Genomic DNA, 20,184 nt, shown 5'->3' on the forward strand with positions numbered 1-20,184 from the left:
ACACCTTGAATGACAAAGAACAACGGTCTATAAAATAACCAAGAAAGGGACTTTTCTTCGCTGCTTATCCTCACGAGGGTCACGGGAGTGCTGGAGCCAACCTAGCTGTCATCGGCAGGAGGCAGGGTACACCCTGAACTGGTTGCCAGCCAATTGCAGGGCACATGGAGACAAACACACTCACAATCACACCTATGGGCAGTTTAGAGTGTCCACTGGATGCATGTTTTTGGGATCTGGGAGGAAAACGGGATGCCCGGAGAAAACCCACACAGACATGGGAAAAAACATGCAAAGTCCACACAGGCAGAGCCAGGATTTGAACCCCGGTCCCAGAACTGTGAGGTCAACGCTTTAACCAGTTGCTCCACTGTGCCGCCTTACATCATTTCAACTGCCAATAATTCATGAAAATAACATTAGTAAAACGTATTGATTTTCAAAAGGAAATGCAATGGGCCATGTCATTACCGTTGTTGATCAAATGATCTGACAATGACTTGTGTATGTGAGAATTTGTTTGGTTTGAACATGAACATGTCTGTGCATAAATGCATGCTTTAGGTTACAGTTACGGCTGCGTGGTGAGGAAGAAGGTGGTTTTCTTGGAGGAGCTCAAGAAGGACACACAAGACTTTGGTGAGTGGTGTAAACTTCTGACTTGTTTCTCTTATTCAATCCAAACCAACATCCATCTATTTATCTCTACATCTACGCATTTATCTATCCATCCCTACTATTGTAGTCGTCTATCTGTTCTTGCATCCATCTAGCCGTCCATCCATTTGTCTGTGTACCTTGTCTTTTTAACTGTCCATTCATTCATCTAATGAACTGTTCATCCCTTCATCCAACGTTTAGTTCAACCATCAATCAAATTTCCAAATTCCAATCAATCGTCATCCATCCAATGGTTCATCCATCTATCAACCATCTGTGAATTTATCCATTCCACAAGCATATAACAATTCATCAATTCATCCATCCAACTTTTCATTCATCTATTCATTTATCCATCTATCCATCATCCATCGAGGTAACTGGTCATCCATTTGTTTCTATTTGATTTTGTGATAACACAGAAAAGAGCACATTAGCACTTCCCAACAAACAGCCAAATATCATCACTGAGGATAAAAACAATTATGCCTGAGGGCTTACTTTTTAATCATCAGCTCTTTTGAAAATAGTCAAGGAAACACTTGTTTTTAATTCCTTTGATTATAGTATTTGTTCCATTGCCTTGAGCGATACAAAAAACTCTTTTTAGACATGAGGCTATTATATACATAAGGGACAAAGTCATTTGAACTGCCTCGAGTCAAATGTTGATGAGTAAAGTAAAAGTAATTTATCAGATACTTTGGGACCTTGTTTGAAATTACAGTATTTAAAAACATGAACATTTTTATATAGTTATAGTATTTCTCTACTGCTAATCCATTTTAGTATTTTTACAGTGTCCAGATATTTACACTGATGAACTTTGAAGGATGACCCAAATGAGGTAGTTTGGTGCTGTCTGCAGTTTGTGCTTTAAACGCTTGGAAAGGCCGGTCCACCAGGGGAAGGCAGCGTTATCATCCATCCTTCCATTTTCTGAGCTGCTTATCCTCACGAAGGTCGCAGGAGTGCTGTACCCTATCACACACAGGAGACAGGTTACACTCTGAATGTTTGTCAGCCAATCGCAGGGCACATAGAGAAAAACAATCAGTCACACTCACACCTAGGTGCAATTTAGAGTCTCCAATGGATGCATGTTTTTAGGATGTGGGAGAAAACCTGAGTGCCCGGAGAAAAACTCTCACAGACATGGGGCGGACTTCGAAGCTCCACACAGGGAAGGCCAGGATTTGAACTCCGGTCCGCAGAACCGTGCCGGCAACGCTCTACAGCTCTTCCACCGTGCCACGTAGTGTTATCAGAGTGGCCGAACATCCATTCACTTGTCTTCCAAACATCCACCCAAATATCCATTATCATTTTACAATTGTTCATCCATATATCTGTCCATTTATCATCATCCATCCAGCTGTTCACCCGTTTAAGCCAATGTCCGTCAATCTTTCTTTGTATCCATCATCCAGTCAACTGCTCGTCTAGCCATGTGTCCATATATCATCCACAATCCACCATCCATCTATACATTCAACTGTAGATCCACCTTTCTGTGTATCCATAATCCATCCCTACTGATCATATCACCATTTTACTGTTCATCCCTCCATCCATCTTCGCATGTTCATTTCTTTCTCTCTGCCTGATTTCCTTCCCTTTTATTATTTTATTCATCCATCCAGCTCCATATGTGACAGGTTGGAGGTTTGGCGCGGTGTTTGGTCGCTCTGGCGCCTTCCCATCCGAGTGTGTCCATCCCGTTGCTCCTCCTGACTTCCTGTCCCTGCCTTTGGACCGTAACGCAGAGCCCCGGGGGGGCACTGGGCAGTTTGCCGTGTCGTCGGCTGTGGCTGTGGCAGTGGCGTCCACCATGGCCGCACATGAGATAGACCAGACTGTCGAAGTATGTGCCGTCCCCTTGTTGTGTGCCCCTAATTGAAAAAGATACACTGTATGCCGGCTTGGGTGTCGTATAATAACCTAAATTGGGCGTCTTTGCTTTTTGTCAGAGGATTTCTCTGGATTGCTTTGATGGAGAAATGGACGAGAGGACTTTGCAGGACAGTAAGTATGACATGCTGGAGTTTGCCAGGAAGTACTTCAGACAGGCTGCGACTGGGAGGGGGTGAGACGCACACAGAACATCACTAAACATACATGCGCGCGCACACACGCACTATATATTTTTTTTCTAGCTCTATAGATTATATTTTATTATTATTACATCTTGCACTATATTTTTTTTAATATTTTATGATGTAATTTAAGATTGGATTTTTACTATACTATTTAACGTTTTTATATTTCACAACATAAATTAGATTTTGTTTGTTTCTTTTTATTTATAATGCATTCTATACTATATTTTTATTGTTATTAAATTACATTATTGTTTGTATTACATTATTGTTATCGTATACTGTATCTTATCTAATACTTTATGATTTGTGTTATTATTTACATTTTTAGTCCCTTGATCTTTTTTCATTGTGTCGTGAAAAACACATGTTCTTTTTCTACAATTTTTTAAAATATATTTTAATTTTTAAGTTATTACAGCAATATATTGCCATTTTCATCACGAATATTAATGATAATAGTAAGTATTGTAATACTGCTTTCAGGGACTCCCTGAAGAACAAGAACAAGAACAAGAACCGAGACTCCAGGGAACCCGAGGAAATGATCAAGTTCTCTAAGGTGCCAAAATTTCCTCATTCTTAACATAGTACAGTTTATACTTACGCTATTATTTCAGTTTTTTATGCTCACATTCCAACATTTTGGTGATTAAAATGAACGTGAAACAATATGGCTTGCATCTTTGTGCTGTTTTCAGATTCCCCTGAGAGAGTCCCTCATAGAGTTCATGGATCCGGCCATGAACCGAGTGGCAGTGGACCTTTTCCTCTGTACGTCCTATACTCATGTTCTCTAATTACATCTAATTACACTATGACAAATTGTGTTAGACAGTTCCATTGGATCCATTTTTATTATCTTATAGCCTGATTCCAATTTTTAGTGAAAGATGAATTGAACCCATTTTAGAATAAGGGTGGAACATAAAATGTGGACTACGTGATGCGCTGTGTTGTTGTGTAACAGATAATCAGTGTGTTTATCATTTGTGTAGCGGTTATGCGCTTCATGGGGGACTTGCCGTTAAAGGGGCTGACAGAGCAGGAAGTGGTCAGCATCTTCCTCAAGGTACATACACACTTACTGGTCACTTTGAATAGGTACACCTGCACATGCAGTAACTGAGGACAAAGCTTTTCTGATATTGTACGACATTGGCTGCTGGGTTAGCATCCATTATGTGTGTGTACATGTATAGCTGGTAGGAAAGTTCACCTTGTTGCGGGATGAGGCCTACTGTCAGGTGGTCAAACAGATCACAGCCAACACCAGCTCCAAACTGTGAGTCTCGCTATCTTACACGAGTGTACACTAGTTGAGAAAAGTTTGGGGGTTTTGGCTTTGGGGGCTAATTTCGGGACGAAGACAAATTGCACTGTAACCTTTACAGGTGACCTTCATTTGACCATCTATAACATTTTGAATGCATATTCAACTGTTCAAAATTCACAGTGTGTGTTTGATCATGAAACTTTTCAAGGACATCGTTTTATATGCCTTTCTATTAGTTAGGGTTGTAAAGTATAGTGCCATGACAAAAGAGCCGAGATACCTCATCAATGAAACTTAAATGATTCCATATATTTTTAGTACTGGGGCTTCTGCACAGCTCAGCAAAAAAAAAATGTGCATAGTGTGCTTGCTTATAGCATTTCATTAGGACATTGCATTTAATTTTCAGAACCGCTTAACCAGATTACGGTTGAGGGGGCACTGGACCCTATCCCATCTGACTTCGGGCGAAAGGCGGAGTACAACCTGAAATTTTCAACCAAACCATTAACTTCATTGGACAAAAGTCTGCTAGCTTCATGCTAACATACAAACACACAAGTATGATCTCAATGGCCATAGACAGGCTAACAGAAATCAGCCTCAATGACACAGCACATATGGACCTTCAAGCAATTGATATTTGAACACAAATGGAGCACCTTGCAATGCAGCTGCATTGACTATATATCCCTTAAATTAATACAAATGCCTGTAAAAAAAAATCATATACTGTACGTGTATGCGTCTTGTTAGAGAACAGGAAGTTGTGCAAAAGGTACTGAAACACTGAACATTTGATCGTGTGCATTGAAAAGTTTTCAGGACAAATTAAATTCACATGTAAAGGTTATCTTGCAGAACAGTGCATATTAAATTTCATCTGAAAGCCCAATGACAATTTTTTATGAGTTGTATGTGTGTGTGTGTGTGTGTGGGTAGTGACAGCTGCCAGCGAGGGTGGAGGCTACTATACATCTTGACAGCATTCAGTCGCTGCTCTGAGGTCCTCAAGCCCTTCCTGCTCAGGTACCTGATACTGGCCTCCCTCGGCGCCGGGGTGCAGTATCAAGGTAACTCTCACACACACACACACACACACACACACGCATGTTCCCTGCATTGACATTACAGCAATGACTCATATCTTCAAAACAATAACTTTTCAGGAACCAAAAAAACGAACTGAAATTTCAGACTGCAAAAACAGTGGTGGGCTTAGACCAGTGGTTCACAAAGTTTTTAAACTAATTACCAATGGAAAAAAGAGCTTTCCAACTATCATCATAATGACCAACATTAAAATAGTGTACAATAAAGTAGTAGGTCTTAGTGTTCATCAAAAACAAGACGGATTTTTTTTTTATTCCTTAAAAGTATATTTCATATTATAGGGATCTCATTTGATGTGCGTCCCCCATCTAAGATGCACAAAAATGAGCAGGCATGCATAAAGCTTAGTGAATCTGAATCCACAGATGCACACCATCGCTTACCCACATATGTGTGACTTGCTGAAGTGCTTCTGAGAATTATTATGCACTAAAAGTATGAGCCCTGTATTGGGGCCAGCCAATCAGATGTAGAGTAGGGTGAGTCATCATTCCATTAAGACAATGGACAATATAGGTTTTTTTCGAGATTACATTTTCATTGTTGTGGTGCTCACAACGCAGCCAGCCACTGGCAGAACGGCTTTACCTCAATAGATGGGCACACTCGGCACAATTTAAAAAAACTTAACTAGTAAGGTCCCTAGCCCGTGTGTTAACTAGCTAGCAAGCTAAGAAGCTAAATATCTCGCTCGATTTTGACGGTTTTTAAAACAGAGGTTACTAACTGGTGGACCGTGGTCCAACCAGACGCAGTCCCATACATACCCACAAATAAGTCAAAACCACCAACCGATTGCAGATTCATTATATAATGATTGAAATGATTGAAAATCTAAACATTGACCAGTCGCCATCTCAAAATTCCAGGGTTATATATTTTGTGTGTGCTTCAGGAATTGCTAAAGCGTGTGAACAGAATCTGAAGAAAACTTTCCAATACGGTGGCCGGACTGTTCCCCCCAACAACATGGAGCTTAAAGCCATGATGGTAACACTTCTTCAAAATGTGCACTCTTCATTCACTTTTACTTTTACACCCAGTTTGTTTGTTTCGACCTCCTCAGGCAGGGAGAAGCTCGAAGCGTCAGCTGTTCCTCTTTCCGGGGGGCCTGGAGCACCACGTGAAGATCAAAACGTGTTCTGTTTCCCTGGAGGTGATAGAGGAGCTGTGCTCCGAGATGGGTCTCGACAGGGTGGAGGCCATCAAGGAGTACGCCATCTTTTTGGTCACAGACGGTGGTACGTCTGAAGACATTTCGGGAATTACAATTGCCCAAAAAAATGTCTATGGAAAACTGTTCAGAATACAGTTTATTTTTGGGGAGAGAGGTGGGGTGGGGTGGGGGGGGGGTCATTGCAAAACACCTTTCGGTACTTTATTAGATTAGTAAAGCTAACCTGTAGTCGCCAAACATCCTGTCGTACAGGTAAGGGTATATTGGACCATCGCTCCGGATATCTCCTTCTGAGCCCTGACTTCATAACCCTTATGTGGTAATAAATCTGACGTGCTCGCAGGTCAGAACGTGCGTCCTCTCAACAAATACGAGTACATCCTGGACATGGCCAATGAAGCAGAACTGGTAGACAACAACTACAGCTTCTGGTTCCGACGTGTCATCTGGACTCAGCCTCTCAAATTTGACAACGAGCTCTACGTGGCCATGCACTATAACCAGGTAGCGTCCATCTGCAAAGAATGTGTGGAGTATACAATGGGGCCGTGGTCTTGGATCAGCGACATATGAACAGTTTCAAATAACAGTTATTGTATGCACAAAACCTTCAGGCTAACAATATGCCTGAAAGCAAAACTTTTTTTCTGGAAAATCCTCCTTGAACAGCTGAACTTTATTTGGCACACTTGAAATGGTGACAGGCTGTGATAAATTGCATTGTGACTGGAATTTTGGGGGGGAGGATTATTTATCTTGATATCCTTTTGTTAATCTCATAAAAATGGGGTCTCTGGTTTCCTCCTACATCCCTAAAATATGCAACATTAATTGGACACTCTAGATTAAGTTCGCCGAAAAAGTCAAATGGCACAATTTAAAAAAAAATGAAAGAACAGATGAGAAATGTAATTGACATCTATTAGTCAGGAAAGCATTACAAAGGGGGGCATTACCTTTTCACATAGGGCCGGGTAGCTTTGTATAGTCCCCCCCCCCCTTAATAAATAAAATCAGGGGCACGTGGATCAGCTGGTGAAGCATTGACCTCACAGTTCTGAGGTCCTGGGTTCAATTCCGGACCCGCCTGCATGGACTTTGCATGTTCTCCCCGTGCCTGTCTGGGTTTTCTCCAGGCACTCCGGTTTCCTAGGGCACTCTGATTGTGAGTGCGACTGTTTATCTCAATGTGCCCTGCGATTGGCTGGCAACCAGTTCAGGGTGTACCCCGCTTCCTGCCCATTGACAGCTGGGATAGGCTCCAGCACTCCGTAGACCCTTGTGAGTATAAGCGGCTAAGAAAATGCATGGATGGATGGATGGATGGATGGATGGATGGATGGATGGATGGATGGATGGATGGATGGATGGATGGATGGATGGATGGATGGATGGATGGATGGATGGATGTTTGTACACTCGGATGATAACATAAAATGTGAGCAAGTGAAGCATTGCGAATACATTCCAGATGCACTTTATGACAATCCTGTAGTAATATTTCACCTGAAACGTACCCATGTGCCTTACTGTGTTCGTTACCGGTGTCACTAGATCCTTCCGGACTACCGCAAAGGTCTCTTGAACGTTCTTGCGCCAGGAAAAGTTAGCGATCAGCAGTTCCATCAGATCTCCAAGCTCGCTGCCTTGCAGCATCGAGCCAAAGACATCGTCTTCATTCCCAGCATGTGAGTCATGGTAATTTCCTTCCTTCCTTTTACGGTAATTATTACCCTCTGTGGGCCTTTATGGTTGAAATCTGATGAGAAACCAGTGAGTAGGCAAACGTATGATGAATCCAATTGATCACTGCTTTGCTAACGTCTGTGGTTTTCAAGTTGTTTGAGAAAAATGGAAAAAAAAGATATTTTCCTTTGAAATCATTTGGTGGGATTTTTGACTCATTCTTCATGCATCCATTGGTCAGTCTGCACAGCATTTGTGAAATGCAGCATCTGTGATTGTTTGGTTCGATCACTTTCTATTCATAGTCAGTCTAGCGGACAGTCTAAGGTGAATCTGCATGTCAACACCGTGTTGTTCAACATGCATACAGGCAGAAACTTGTTGACAGGTTCAGCATCAGTTGAGCTAGTTGTGCCCTCTTATTTCTCGCTCTCTTGCTCTCATGATAGGAGCGTCAGTCGAGCAGAAAAGATCGCCGGCTCGTGAAAAAAAAAAAAAAAAAAACACTCGAGACACAAGTTGTGTGAGTGAGAAGGTGTTTGTGTCTCCCGCAGACACGAGCTGTCAGAGTACATTGCCGCGTCGCTCTTCAAAAAGCAGCCGCCGCAGCAGTGGCTTGCCATGGTGACACAACACATGCACCAAGTCCAGACCCTGAGCCCGCACCAGGCTCGAGCGCAGTTCATGGGTGAGATACTTTCATATAGAACAATACATCCTGGATGCTCGAGTGCCAAAAAGAAACTTTACGATGTACTGACTGGACTTGGACTGGTATGTCCACTGATGAAAGATTTAAGAAAAGAAACAAAACACAAACCCCCACTAGACGGAGACAATAGAACAGTAAACAAAAATTCCTGGCTGTTCAAAAGAAAATTTGATGCGTGTTGATTCCACTCCGTGTATAGTGGTTGGTAGAAAAATGGAGGAAAAAGATAACACCGAGGCTAGTCAAGCGCTGAAAAGTAGGATACACCAATTAGACTCCAGCCACCTCTAATTACATCAGTGGAATATTTGATGAAAATCTCAGGGGAAATCATTTAAAATCGCTATGGTTCTTTCATTCATCCAGAAGTGTTTAGTGAATGGTTGAAAATTGCAATTTATCTTGAAGGTGTCTCGATGATGTTTGATTGCTGCAATTATGCAAATAGAAATCAGGATGACAGCAGATGTTAATCTTGTGTGTGTGTGTGTGTGTGTGTGTGTGTGTGTGTGTGTGTGTGTGTGTGTGTGTGTGGTGTGTGTGTGTGTGCGCGCACAGGACTGGTAAGCGCGTTCCCCATGTTTGGCTCGTCCTTCTTCTACATCCACAGCAGCAGCTCTACCTCCTTCGATGCCCCCTGTATCGTTGCTGTCAATCAAAACGGTCTTCATTTCCTGCATAAAAACACACATGTGAGGACACACGCACACACATTCAGTCACTGAAGTCAAAAAGAGGGGAATGGCCTCAAACTAGCCTAAAATGTCTACTTCAAACCAAAATGTCAAACTTCTAGCGTCTTTTCAGACACGGTATCTTGAGACTTTTTTTGTGAGTATACATCTGGCGTAAAAATTGTGCCAAATAACTATGAGCCTGCATCTGAGATATTACGCTGTGGCGACCATTAACGGGACAAGGCAAAAGAAACTTACTTTACTCAAGACAAGTACCAAATTTGTTGTCGCTTAGTGAAACTAGCTTCTAGGGCTGTGTTTTTATAACTCTGTTTAAAAAGAAAAAAAATTCATGTTTTATCGTAAGTCATCCATCTAAGCTAACGAGCCTTAAATCACCGCTTCAAACCAAAATAGCTGCCTTCCTATATTTTTCACACGTGGCTTCTTCATACATTTTGTAGGTGTAAATAAAATATCTTCTTAAAACAAAAATGGCAGCCTCCGTTTGTGTGTTCAGGCATGGGTTCACAGATGTTTTTGTGGTCTTATTCATGATAGACATTAGAGATGCAGATTAATTGATTAATCAACAAGTAATTATTTATCAAATTAGTGGATAATGATTTGTGAGAACTGATTCATTTGGAGAACTTGTTGAACTTAAAATGATCCAAATCCTCTGAACGTCATCCTCCCCCTAATAGTAAATAATAAGTAATTATATGTATAATTATAGTAAAGCACTAAAATGAATAATCTTGATATAATGATAAGCAGACATATTTTTTGTTCAATGAAAACAATAAATTAGCAAGTATCTTCTATTTATATTTTTGGGGAAACAATTTATGACATGTCACAGACCAAATCATGGATTTTTAAAAATTAGATTACTCGGGAAAAAAACAATCTAACAATTTAATCAATTAAAATACTCATTAGTAGCTGCAGCCCTAATAGACAGCTCTACCACATTTCATGAAGCTATTGTAAGTGACACTGGCTTTGGTGGCTAAATTTTCATAACCTTTAAACAAAAAAAAAGTTTATTTGGCCAGGCATTAAACTTTGTTCCCAATCCTAAAATTACTGCTGGGGTTCAACGGTGGCTAAAGTTTCCAACAAAAATATTGCCAATGCCGTCATGTTTGTCGGCTCAAGGAGGCGATGGCAGTGGTCCCCCTGGTGGAGGTGCAATCCAGCCGCACACAGAGGCCCTCTGCCGGGGCCAGCTACCCGTACGTGGACCTGGTTCTGGGTGACATGGACACGCAGCGGCTCATCCAGCTGCAGCTAGAACAAGTAAGAACAAAAGGAAGTAGGCACACCGTGACATTTGTTAAAAGGCCGGTGGTGTTTTTTCCGCAGGGCCTGGAGCTGTGTCGAGTGGTTGCCATGCAGGTGGAGAACATGATTTCGGTCCGGGAGAAGCGACTCACCCTTCCCCCCAGCGAGATCACCGTGTTATAGTGATCCGAGAGCCAAGGGCTGGTTAAAATTTTGTGCTCAGAGGTAAAGTTTTATGAAATACACAGATGGGCCAGGTCATTTAAAAAAAAAAAAAATGAAGGTAAAAATAAAAAATAAAAGTGGTATTAGCCTTTTGTCAGGTGAATTAAAACAATTCCCTGCCGTTCTAGAAAAAGAAAACTAAGTAGTAATAATTCAGTTTATTTTCTCACATTATGTCATTGTAGTTCAAATAGTTATAATATACCAGATGTTGAATGGAATACATTTTTCACGTGTGTATGCATATTTATATGAAATATTGTACTATTGTATGATAGTGACTCACTATATTTTTACATACCTGTAATGTACAATATTTTACATGACATGCATTTTGTATGGAATCATGTTTTTCTTTTTTTAACCTACCAACTGTAAACAGTCACATGTAATTCATATGTTATTTTATTTAAAAAAACAACGAAGAAGAAAATAAAATTAGCTGTAACTCAGCACCCCTTTGTCAAAATGTCAAGTATTTGGTGCATTGACGCCAAAATTGTTTCTATATTTAGGACCGTAATGCGCACCAATGGTTAATATGCATGGTTAAACATGTATCATGTAAAAAGACAGGGAACGTGAAATTTTATTTTGGAACAAAAAAAAAAAAGAGTTTCGTCGGCCAGGGGAGTCCTAAAATGGCCATGACGTCTTCGTATGACTTCCGCCCCAAGATGGCAGTTCACCAGTGTGCATGCGCAAAGACCCAGCAGGTTTAAACGAGTTTATTTCCGTCGTCTTTTTTTCCCCCCTTGCCTCTACGAAGACGAGCGTCGGCTTTAGTTGTCTGTGTTTACCAGAGCTTGTTTGCAAACGGCGAGACTTGCCCCAGAGTAAATCCGCCTGGAGACGACATTATTTGGGACAGATAGCTGCGATTTGTCTTGAGATGTTGCGGTGTGGCTTTATTACTGTCGCATTTCCAAGCGGCGGTGGACACGGGGCGTCCAAGCCAGGCTAAGCTAAGGTACGTTGAAGTGACGACGTTGTCTTTAACTTGGCTTTTTTTTTTTATTTAATTGCTGTTCTTATTTTTTGTTACCTGGCTCTTACATTGTTCAAGGAATATCACGTGATAAACCCTATAAACATTAAATTTAATCCCAGCGTCAAGGAATCAGTGGGACGGCCGGGGAGAAGCTCAAGAACATTAGCCTAAACAAGCTAACGAGAACTGAGCCACATTCACGCGAGCGCGCATCGATTTTTGTACGTCACTTGGCCTCCTGCTCCAGGCCCGTGGCGGAAGAATCCATCGGACTAGCCAAGGTTGGCCTATCGAGCTGTCGTCAGGCAGAGCCACATCCGCACAAAGTGCACATTAGCTCATGTTAGCCTACCGAGCTAAGGCCTAGCCGAGCCAATTCCCCACGAGCGCAGAGTTTTTCGACGTCCAGCGATCAAGGCATCGGCGGAGGATTTTTAGCGGGCTGGCTAATGTTAATCAAGCGAGCTAACGGCTAAAAAGAGTAAACGCAGCTAATTCGGGCCGCCTTTGACGTCGTGGCCGCCGACACATGACATCCACCAGCTCAACTTAGAGCTTTCCTTCACCCTCCTCAAGCGGCGTTGTTTTCCGGAGCGACCATGACGTCCAGCGGCTTCTCCGATTTGCGAGATAAGCTCCGGTCGATGCCGCCGCACCGGGACGACTACCGGACGAGCAACGGGGGAAGCAGCGCGGGGCGAAAGCGCCGACGCCGCGAGTCCGACGACGACGACTGCGAGCACAGCGACGACAGCGCCGAGCTCCGCGAGCAGGAGGCCCACCGAGTGCGCAGCAGCGTCCTACAGAAGAGCATTTTCACCTCGGAGGACTGCGCGCGCATCGAGGAGAAGATCGACGAGGTGGTGGCTAAAGCCGAGGCCGGACTGTACCGCGAGCACACGGTGGACCGCGCGCCGCTGCGCAACAAGTATTTCTTCGGTGAGGGCTACACGTACGGCGCGCAGTTGGAGAAGCGCGGCCCGGGCCAGGAGAGGCTCTACCGCAAGGGGCAGGTGGACGACATCCCCAGCTGGGTACACGAGCTGGTCATCAAGCGACTGGTGTCCGCCGGCGTGATCCCGGAGGGCTTCGTCAACAGCGCCGTCATCAACGACTACCAGCCGGGGGGCTGCATCGTGTCCCATGTGGACCCGCTGCACATCTTCGCGAGGCCCATCGTGTCCGTGTCTTTCTTCAGCGACAGCGCGCTCTGCTTCGGGTGCCGCTTCCAGTTCAAGCCCATCCGCGTGTCCGAGCCCGTCTTCGTGCTTCCCGTCCGCAGGGGCAGCGTCACAGTTCTCAGGTAAAAAAAAAAAAAAAAAAATTCATACACCTTGGTTATTATTATTTTAAAAATACCAATTTGGTTCCAGGTTAAGGTTTGTATTAAAAAAAATAAAAGAAACTTCTTTGATATACTTTAAAAACACGCTACTCCAAATCAGGTAATTACCTAACAGCAATTTTTTAATGATCTGATTAGGAAAAAGTACTTTAATTGATTATATCATTTAAATCAGACTTTTTGTCATTTTAAACGTGAAAATCAGAATTTGCAAGATGATTTTTTTCTGTTCTTTTTGTTTAAAAACAGATGGTTAAATTAACTTTTTGATTGAAAAATAAATGTGCATACGAGAATTTTCTCACGTTACTCCAGTTTCCTCCCATCTGAGGACTTAGGGAGGTCTTTAAGGCCACTTTATAAGGTTGATGCATGGGGAAAGACATGGAGCTCATATCTCCCACAGTCACCATTTTTTGTTGCTTTGTTCTTTAATATGGAAAGCAAAGTAAAAACTGCTACTGGAAATGACCAAAATGTGCTGAGGAAGCCTGTGTCGTCCTTGCCAAAATTATCCACAGCAACGCCTCTGACTTGGAGAAGAACTGCAGCACATTTTCAAAACTGCGTGTGGATTGCAGTCGAGTACAAAGGCAAGAATTCTTTATCAGCCTTTATAAAGGATCCTTTTTACTCCCACGTGAGGCGACCGCGCTGACGTCACTGCAGCTCTACCGTGCGCAGTTTGGCTTTTTACGCGAGTGCAACTCAGGCGTGTAGTTTTTCAAATGTGCTGCAGCTTTTCTCCAAGTCAGAGGTGTCGCTACGGATGGCATTAGGTAGGACGCCACAGGATGGAGCTTCCTTAGCAGTTTTTGGTCATTTCCGGTAGCCGTTCATATTTTCCTTTCTGTGCATCAAGGAACAAAGCAACAATAGCGGTTTTGTGAGCCAATGGACCGAAATGATACATTTAATTTGACTGCAAAATTGATCAAAGGCAGCGGAGTATGTGGAGTAGGAAGGAACACCGAATATGTCATCTCAACATGTGACGAAAATGGGACAATCACAAGAGATGATCTCCACGGCTTTCTCCAAACAGGAACTTTTTTTTTTTTTTGACATGGAGGCAGCAAGCTACGCAAAGGTGCTAAACCAGGGAATACGTAGTTGACCACGGAAGTATAAAGTGGCCTTAAATTGTCCATTGGTGTGAATGGTTACGTGCAATGCAATTGGCTGGCCACCAGTTCAATGTGTACGCTCCCTCTTTCCCAAAGTTACCTGACCTAAACTGTTTGGAGAATAGATAGATTAAAAAAATCTAACACACCAAAAACTTGGATTATATTAAAATGATCTTTTTTAAAATTGACTTTTTATTCAGTTGAGAGTAGTACTGCCTATGTAATTCTAATCATGACAACCATGTGCTCCTTGCGGAGACTCATTTATTCATCACGTTAACGTATTTGAGGTTTTATTCATGTATTTTTAATGGGTGTTTGGGCCACTTGATATGGCCTAAAAGTAAAACTGAGATTTCTTTCCAGAGAAATACGATTTCCATTTTACCCAGTGAGCTCAATTTAAATTGTGGTGTTTTGTTTTTAAAAATGTAACAACTGTGCACTTCTATCATTTTTTCTTGGTCAGTGGCTACGCTGCCGATGACATCACACACTGCATCAGACCCCAGGACATCAAGGAAAGACGAGCGGTCATCATCCTAAGGAAGTGAGTCCCAAAACAGGTCTTTTTGACAATTTAAGACTTCGCAAGTGTTTGATTAGGTAAAAAATAATCCAAGATTAATTTAAGTAATGCAGACTTTTTTTCCCAAATTTATTGAAATTGGAATTGGGAGGGCTGTCTTGCACAATTGATGCTAATCAGCCTCTACTGTGGGATTTTCAGAAGGCTACATGGCTTTGTTGTTTTTAGAGGACCAATTCTGAATTTTAACTGTGTAATTAAAATAAGATAAAATTACTCACTTGTTGGAGACTTCAAATAAAACTTGGAACTGAGAGCAGTGAGAGTTCAGAATTCACTTGTGTCGTAGGGCAGGATGGCACCACGGTGTTTGACACGTTCAAAATAGTCAAACAAGGGATTATGAAGTGTGCTCATTTATTGCACATAGTCGCTTGCAAAAGTATTGCAATCTATTATTTCATGGTATCCGCATCTCCAAGTGTCAAACAACTTAGGACAAAGCAGGTTTTCTCTGAAGCCACCCCCTTTTTACGTGAGCGAAAATATAGGAACGTACATTATTCAATCCCCTTAAAGTGATTAACATTTCATATTTACTTGCAATAACTGCTTCAAGCCTGTGACCCGTTGACTTCACCAGACTTACATCCTACGTTTGAAATCCTTTTCCAATCCTTAACAGGAATTCTTTCAGTTCTTGTTTGTGTCTGGGGGTTTCTCTCTTTAGTCTCCGTTTCAGGAGGTAAAATGTATGCTCTGTTGGGTTAAGGCTCAGACTTTCCACCCCGCCCCCACCCAAAAATGGTTTTGTAGATTGCAGAAGTCATTCTGCTGCCGCAATCATGTTACATCATCAATACAGACGAGTGAGCCTGTTCCAGAAGCAGTCATTCAAGCCATGACTGCTTCACAGGTAGAGCTTGTGTTTTTGGATCATAACCAGATACTTTCTTTCTCCATACTGTGGATTTACCATCACTTTGGTAGAGCTTAAAGTTGGTCGAATAAAGCCATAAAACCTTCCAAAACTCTGTGCTACTTCGGAAAATCCAATCAGGCCTTCCGATTCTTTTTGCTGATGAGTGGTTTGCATCTTGTGATATGACTTGTATATTTCTTGTCATGAAGTTTTCATCGGACAGTGGCTTGTGATACTTTGAGGCCTTCCCTGTGGATGTTGGCAGTGACGTCGCTGACTTGTTGTCTTTGGGTGTTTCTTCACAGCGCTCATACCCTTGGCTGACCTGTTCAGTACCCCAGTGGTTTATTTTTTGGAACATTCCAAATTGTTGTATTGGGAATCCGCCAATGTTTGTGCAATAGCGCTGATTGATTTTCCCTCTTCTCTCAGCTTCAGAATCGTTCGCGTCTTCATGTTTACGTAACGGCAAATTCGGTTTTCACAGGTGAAACCCAAAGCCAAAAATAAGCAGCATCTGAATTTTTTTTTTCCTTTGTTTTTTGAGCAATCATTCAAAAAGTTACAACCGAAACAATGAGAAAAACCCATCAGCCATGTTCCAAAACGTTTGCTCACTTTCAAAGTTATCGACATCTAGTAGATGTAAAAGCTGGAATTTTGAACTGTTGCCTCATATTCATCTTTTGATCTGAAACTCAAATTTCTTCATTACACAACAAAAAGAAAGCAATTGGTCTTGGTGTTCCAACACTTTTGGAGCGGATTATGTGCAACGATATCATATAGCTACTGATAATGTTCACAAATTTTTAATTAAAGAGTGTCTGAATAGGTTGTTAAATCGGAAATATAAATGTTCCCATTATGAAGGGCAATTTTGCTTTTTTTGTGCAAAAAATGTAATTTTATGTAATGAAATATTTTTACCAAATAAAAATACTGGTATGTTCGCAAAGTTACACTGAAATATATACTGTAATCGCTAGAGCCATCATTTTATAGATCTCAAAACTAAAAAAAACTGAGCACTTTAAACTGTAAAATAATGCAAATGGACACAGATAACACTAGATATTATAAGTACTTAATGTACTGATGTAATTTAGCACTTAATAGATTCATTTCAGATATATGTGTGGTTTTCCTGTGTAGCTGTTCTATTTCTGTCTGGACATTTAATTTACTTTCTAATTTGCTGTTGGGAGTTGCTCTCAACTGTAATACACTTATAGTCTGCGTTATTTTAAAAGTGTACTTTACACTGAAGCTTTTCTTCTGCATTTCTTTGTGTGTTACATGCTTAGTTACTTCTCTTCTAACTTTAGTGGTCATGGTACGTGTCAAATTTATTGCCCTCATGGAGTTGAGGTTTGAGTTACTCGGCAGGAGAGATTCTACACCACGGAAGCAAGCAAGCCTCGTAACTGGTGCAAAGTCAGACTGAGGAAGTTTAGCTTGGTGCGTTTTTTTTTATTTTATTTATTTTTTTTAAATAATATTTTTACACCAGCTCGTAACTTATTTGTTTTCGTGGCCAATCTGTCTGGGATACCTGCTTCTGATTTGGACAAATTCCCATGTAGGAGTTTGCCAAACCCTGGAATTCACCTAAATTAAACGCTTCAAACCAAAACTTGGTCCAACTTCCTGTTCAGTTCCCAACATAGATACTTGAGACAGATTCCTGTGTTCTATTATGATAGACATGTGGATCGGTCAGGGGCAAAATTGTTTTTCAAAGTTTTTTTTTTTTTTTTTTTTTTTTCTCTGCTGAGTGAGTCTCTACAAACTTGTGAAGTTTTACACAGCTGAGACTCGGCGCACACATTTTGATGGTAGCGCACACCAATTAGACGTACTAACGTGACTCATTGTTGACATTTTGTTTCAGAACCAGACCGGACGCCCCCAGACTGGACTCTGACAGCCCTTTAAGTTCCGCGCCGGTCGAGAAGCCGCCCCCCCTCAAAGCAAAGCGCTCGCACCGCAAGGCTGACCCAGACGCTGCTCACAGGTGCGCACAAACGATATTGGGAAATAGACATAGCATAATTCCCGGCCTATAAGCCACAACGTTTTTCACATGCTTTCAACCCAGCGGTTTATGCGGTGATGCGGCTGATTTGTGCATTTTTTTTCTAACGGCCAGAAGGGGGCACTCGAGCGGCAAAGCTAAGCGTCAGACCGGTGGAATATATGTGCCGTGGAAGTGACTTTTACCGGTCCAGCCCTATTAGCGCGGCGGTAGTGTGTTACTGCTGTGTCTCAATAATTTTTACAATATATATATATATATTTTTTTTTTATCGGCTCTGTTAGCGTTAGCTCGTCAGCGCCAGCGTTAGACTCTTTGTGTCTTTCTTTGTAAATATCTCATGTTTCAATGTGGGCACTTGCGGCTTTTACACAACTGCCGCCCATGTATGTACCAAGTGGTATTTCCTTTACAAATGTATCGGGTGAGGCTTATAACAAGGTGCACAGTGTAGGCCGGGAATTCCGGTACTTTATACTTATTGTATATACTGAATATACTTACTATTGTGGTGAAGCAGGATTCACCAAGAGTTGAATTGTTTGCTGACTACTTACAAGTCACATTGTTCTCACAGCGTAGGCTGGTACCTGTCACCTACGTGAAGTAAAACAGGAGGTCCCATTCAATGACTATCACATCACTGACTCGCAGCTTGGCTTTTATGTTGCAAACATTTCACGCGTCTGATGTTGGACAACATTATAAATGTTTCATTGGTTGTAAAACAACGTCCGCCTTTATTTAAGGTTTCTGCAACCTTATTTTACGTGGCCATTTCTCATGAAATTGGCTGGAACACGGTATAATTCTGGTTCTGTAGTCCTCAGGAATTTCTCCCCACAAACGTTGAAACCATTTATTTCTCAGCTCCTCTGAGTTTGGCAGCTGATGCAAAGTTTCAGCTTTGCATTTGACGCAGCCGTGTTGTCACTCAGCCAATTTTCCTGAGATGAGTAGGAGTGGAGCAGCCACGAAGTGGGCATGTACTCTTAATATTAATTCATGTAACTACACACTGTTAGTGATTTCAAATTCTGTCATTTGCACGCAGTTTTGGTATTCAAAGGCTTTTGCATTCAATCAACAAATGAGATAACTGTCAAATCAGGTCTTATTTTGGCCTTTGATACATAAAACAGTAGGCTAAAATTAGATTCTGATGGGATGGTACTTTTAAGTTTATACAAATTCTATTGAATTAAAAAAAATCTTACAATTTTATAAAATGGAGTTATCAAATGAAGAAAAAAACCCCTTAATATCCCTTAAAATATTTACCAATTATATTCCATCAAAAATACCATTAAATATTTAAATTGGCAAATTATTTACTGGTATCTACACAAGGCAACACAGTGAATTAGCTGGAAAGCGTTGCCCTCACAGTTCTGAGGTCCCAGGTTCAAACGACAAAGCCAGCCTGTTTGGAGTTTGCATGTTCTCCCCTTGGATGCGTGAGTTTTCTCCGGGCACTCCGGTTTCCTCCTACGTCCCAAAAACATACAATATTAATTGGACACTCTAAATTGCCCCGAGGTGTGATTGTGAGTGCGGCTGATTGTCTCAATGTGCCCTGCGATTGGTTGGCAACCAGTTCAGGGTGTACCCCGCTCCTGCCCGTTGACAGCTGAGATAGGCTCCAGCACTCACCGCGACCCTCATGAGGATAAGCGGCTAAGAAAATGGATGGACACAATGACACAACATCTTTTTCATTATGATTATTATTATAATAAATGTCCTTTCGTGTCACCGTGCAGGCCAAGAGTGCTGGAGATGGACAAGGAGGAGAACCGGCGGCCGTCGTCATTCGGGCAACGGCGTCACAGTACGTCGTCGGACGACTACAGAAAGCGCGAGGCGGACTACGACAAACACCGAGAGAGCTCGTCGCGCAAAGTCAAAATGCGGCGCCATTGAAGGAGGAACTCCTCTGCGCCGCGTTTCTTTTTACAAGCGCACCGTGCTTTTGGTTTGTCATTAAGCGGAGATGAAAGGGGGCAGGTTTGTGTTCTGAAGATGTACATACCTTCAAAAGCTGCTTGTACATAAGGAGAGCTGAGCTGTTCAATAACATTTGTCTTAGTCTTTAAGCCTCGTCTTTTCTCCATACATTTCTCACCTTTTTGTTTCTTTCTCAGCATCAACAACTGTAGGATGATTTGGGGGGGAAAAAAATGGGCCTCCTCCTTTTTAGAGTACGAGAGGCCATTCTATTGCTTTTTCTCTATTAAAGCACAATGTTCCTCATCATGCGTTTCCCGCTTTTACGCAGCCATTTTGTGACTCCCCTCCACGGCTCTTGAGTTAC

At 41.9% G+C, this 20,184-nt stretch overlaps 2 protein-coding genes across 2 annotated transcripts in view; both read left to right on the forward strand.

The window, feature by feature from the left end:
- Window positions 1-11,920, forward strand: part of myo15ab (myosin XVAb) — a 54,586-nt gene extending 42,666 nt beyond the window's left edge. The window contains exons 56-71 of the mRNA XM_061829374.1: window positions 565-639; window positions 2,319-2,524; window positions 2,631-2,746; window positions 3,246-3,321; window positions 3,461-3,533; window positions 3,758-3,831; window positions 3,962-4,044; window positions 4,978-5,108; window positions 6,044-6,138; window positions 6,215-6,389; window positions 6,669-6,829; window positions 7,880-8,013; window positions 8,566-8,699; window positions 9,282-9,415; window positions 10,565-10,705; window positions 10,772-11,920. Coding sequence (XP_061685358.1) covers window positions 565-639; window positions 2,319-2,524; window positions 2,631-2,746; window positions 3,246-3,321; window positions 3,461-3,533; window positions 3,758-3,831; window positions 3,962-4,044; window positions 4,978-5,108; window positions 6,044-6,138; window positions 6,215-6,389; window positions 6,669-6,829; window positions 7,880-8,013; window positions 8,566-8,699; window positions 9,282-9,415; window positions 10,565-10,705; window positions 10,772-10,873 — 1,910 coding nt within the window. The 3' untranslated portion in view covers window positions 10,874-11,920. The remainder of the gene's footprint in view (window positions 1-564; window positions 640-2,318; window positions 2,525-2,630; window positions 2,747-3,245; window positions 3,322-3,460; window positions 3,534-3,757; window positions 3,832-3,961; window positions 4,045-4,977; window positions 5,109-6,043; window positions 6,139-6,214; window positions 6,390-6,668; window positions 6,830-7,879; window positions 8,014-8,565; window positions 8,700-9,281; window positions 9,416-10,564; window positions 10,706-10,771) is intronic.
- alkbh5 (alkB homolog 5, RNA demethylase) lies at window positions 11,611-20,123 on the forward strand. Its single transcript, XM_061830909.1, has 5 exons — window positions 11,611-11,885; window positions 12,483-13,209; window positions 14,851-14,931; window positions 17,727-17,849; window positions 19,634-20,123. Exons 2-5 carry the CDS (start codon window positions 12,506-12,508, stop codon window positions 19,791-19,793), a joined length of 1,068 nt encoding a protein of 355 aa, XP_061686893.1. The 5' UTR covers window positions 11,611-11,885; window positions 12,483-12,505; the 3' UTR covers window positions 19,794-20,123.
- The last annotated feature ends 61 nt before the right edge of the window (window positions 20,124-20,184 follow it).

This window comes from Syngnathoides biaculeatus, chromosome 9, assembly GCF_019802595.1.
Source record: "Syngnathoides biaculeatus isolate LvHL_M chromosome 9, ASM1980259v1, whole genome shotgun sequence".
NCBI classification, from domain to species: domain Eukaryota; kingdom Metazoa; phylum Chordata; class Actinopteri; order Syngnathiformes; family Syngnathidae; genus Syngnathoides; species Syngnathoides biaculeatus.

Bases quoted from the DNA above. Each gene is read 5' to 3' on its own strand.
- alkbh5 (XM_061830909.1), top strand. From the start codon at position 12,506: ATGACGTCCAGCGGCTTCTCCGATTTGCGAGATAAGCTCCGGTCGATG. The intron at 13,210-14,850 runs GTAAAAAAAAAA...TTTCTTGGTCAG, and splicing joins GGCAGCGTCACAGTTCTCAG to TGGCTACGCTGCCGATGACA. The intron at 14,932-17,726 runs GTGAGTCCCAAA...ATTTTGTTTCAG, and splicing joins GCGGTCATCATCCTAAGGAA to AACCAGACCGGACGCCCCCA.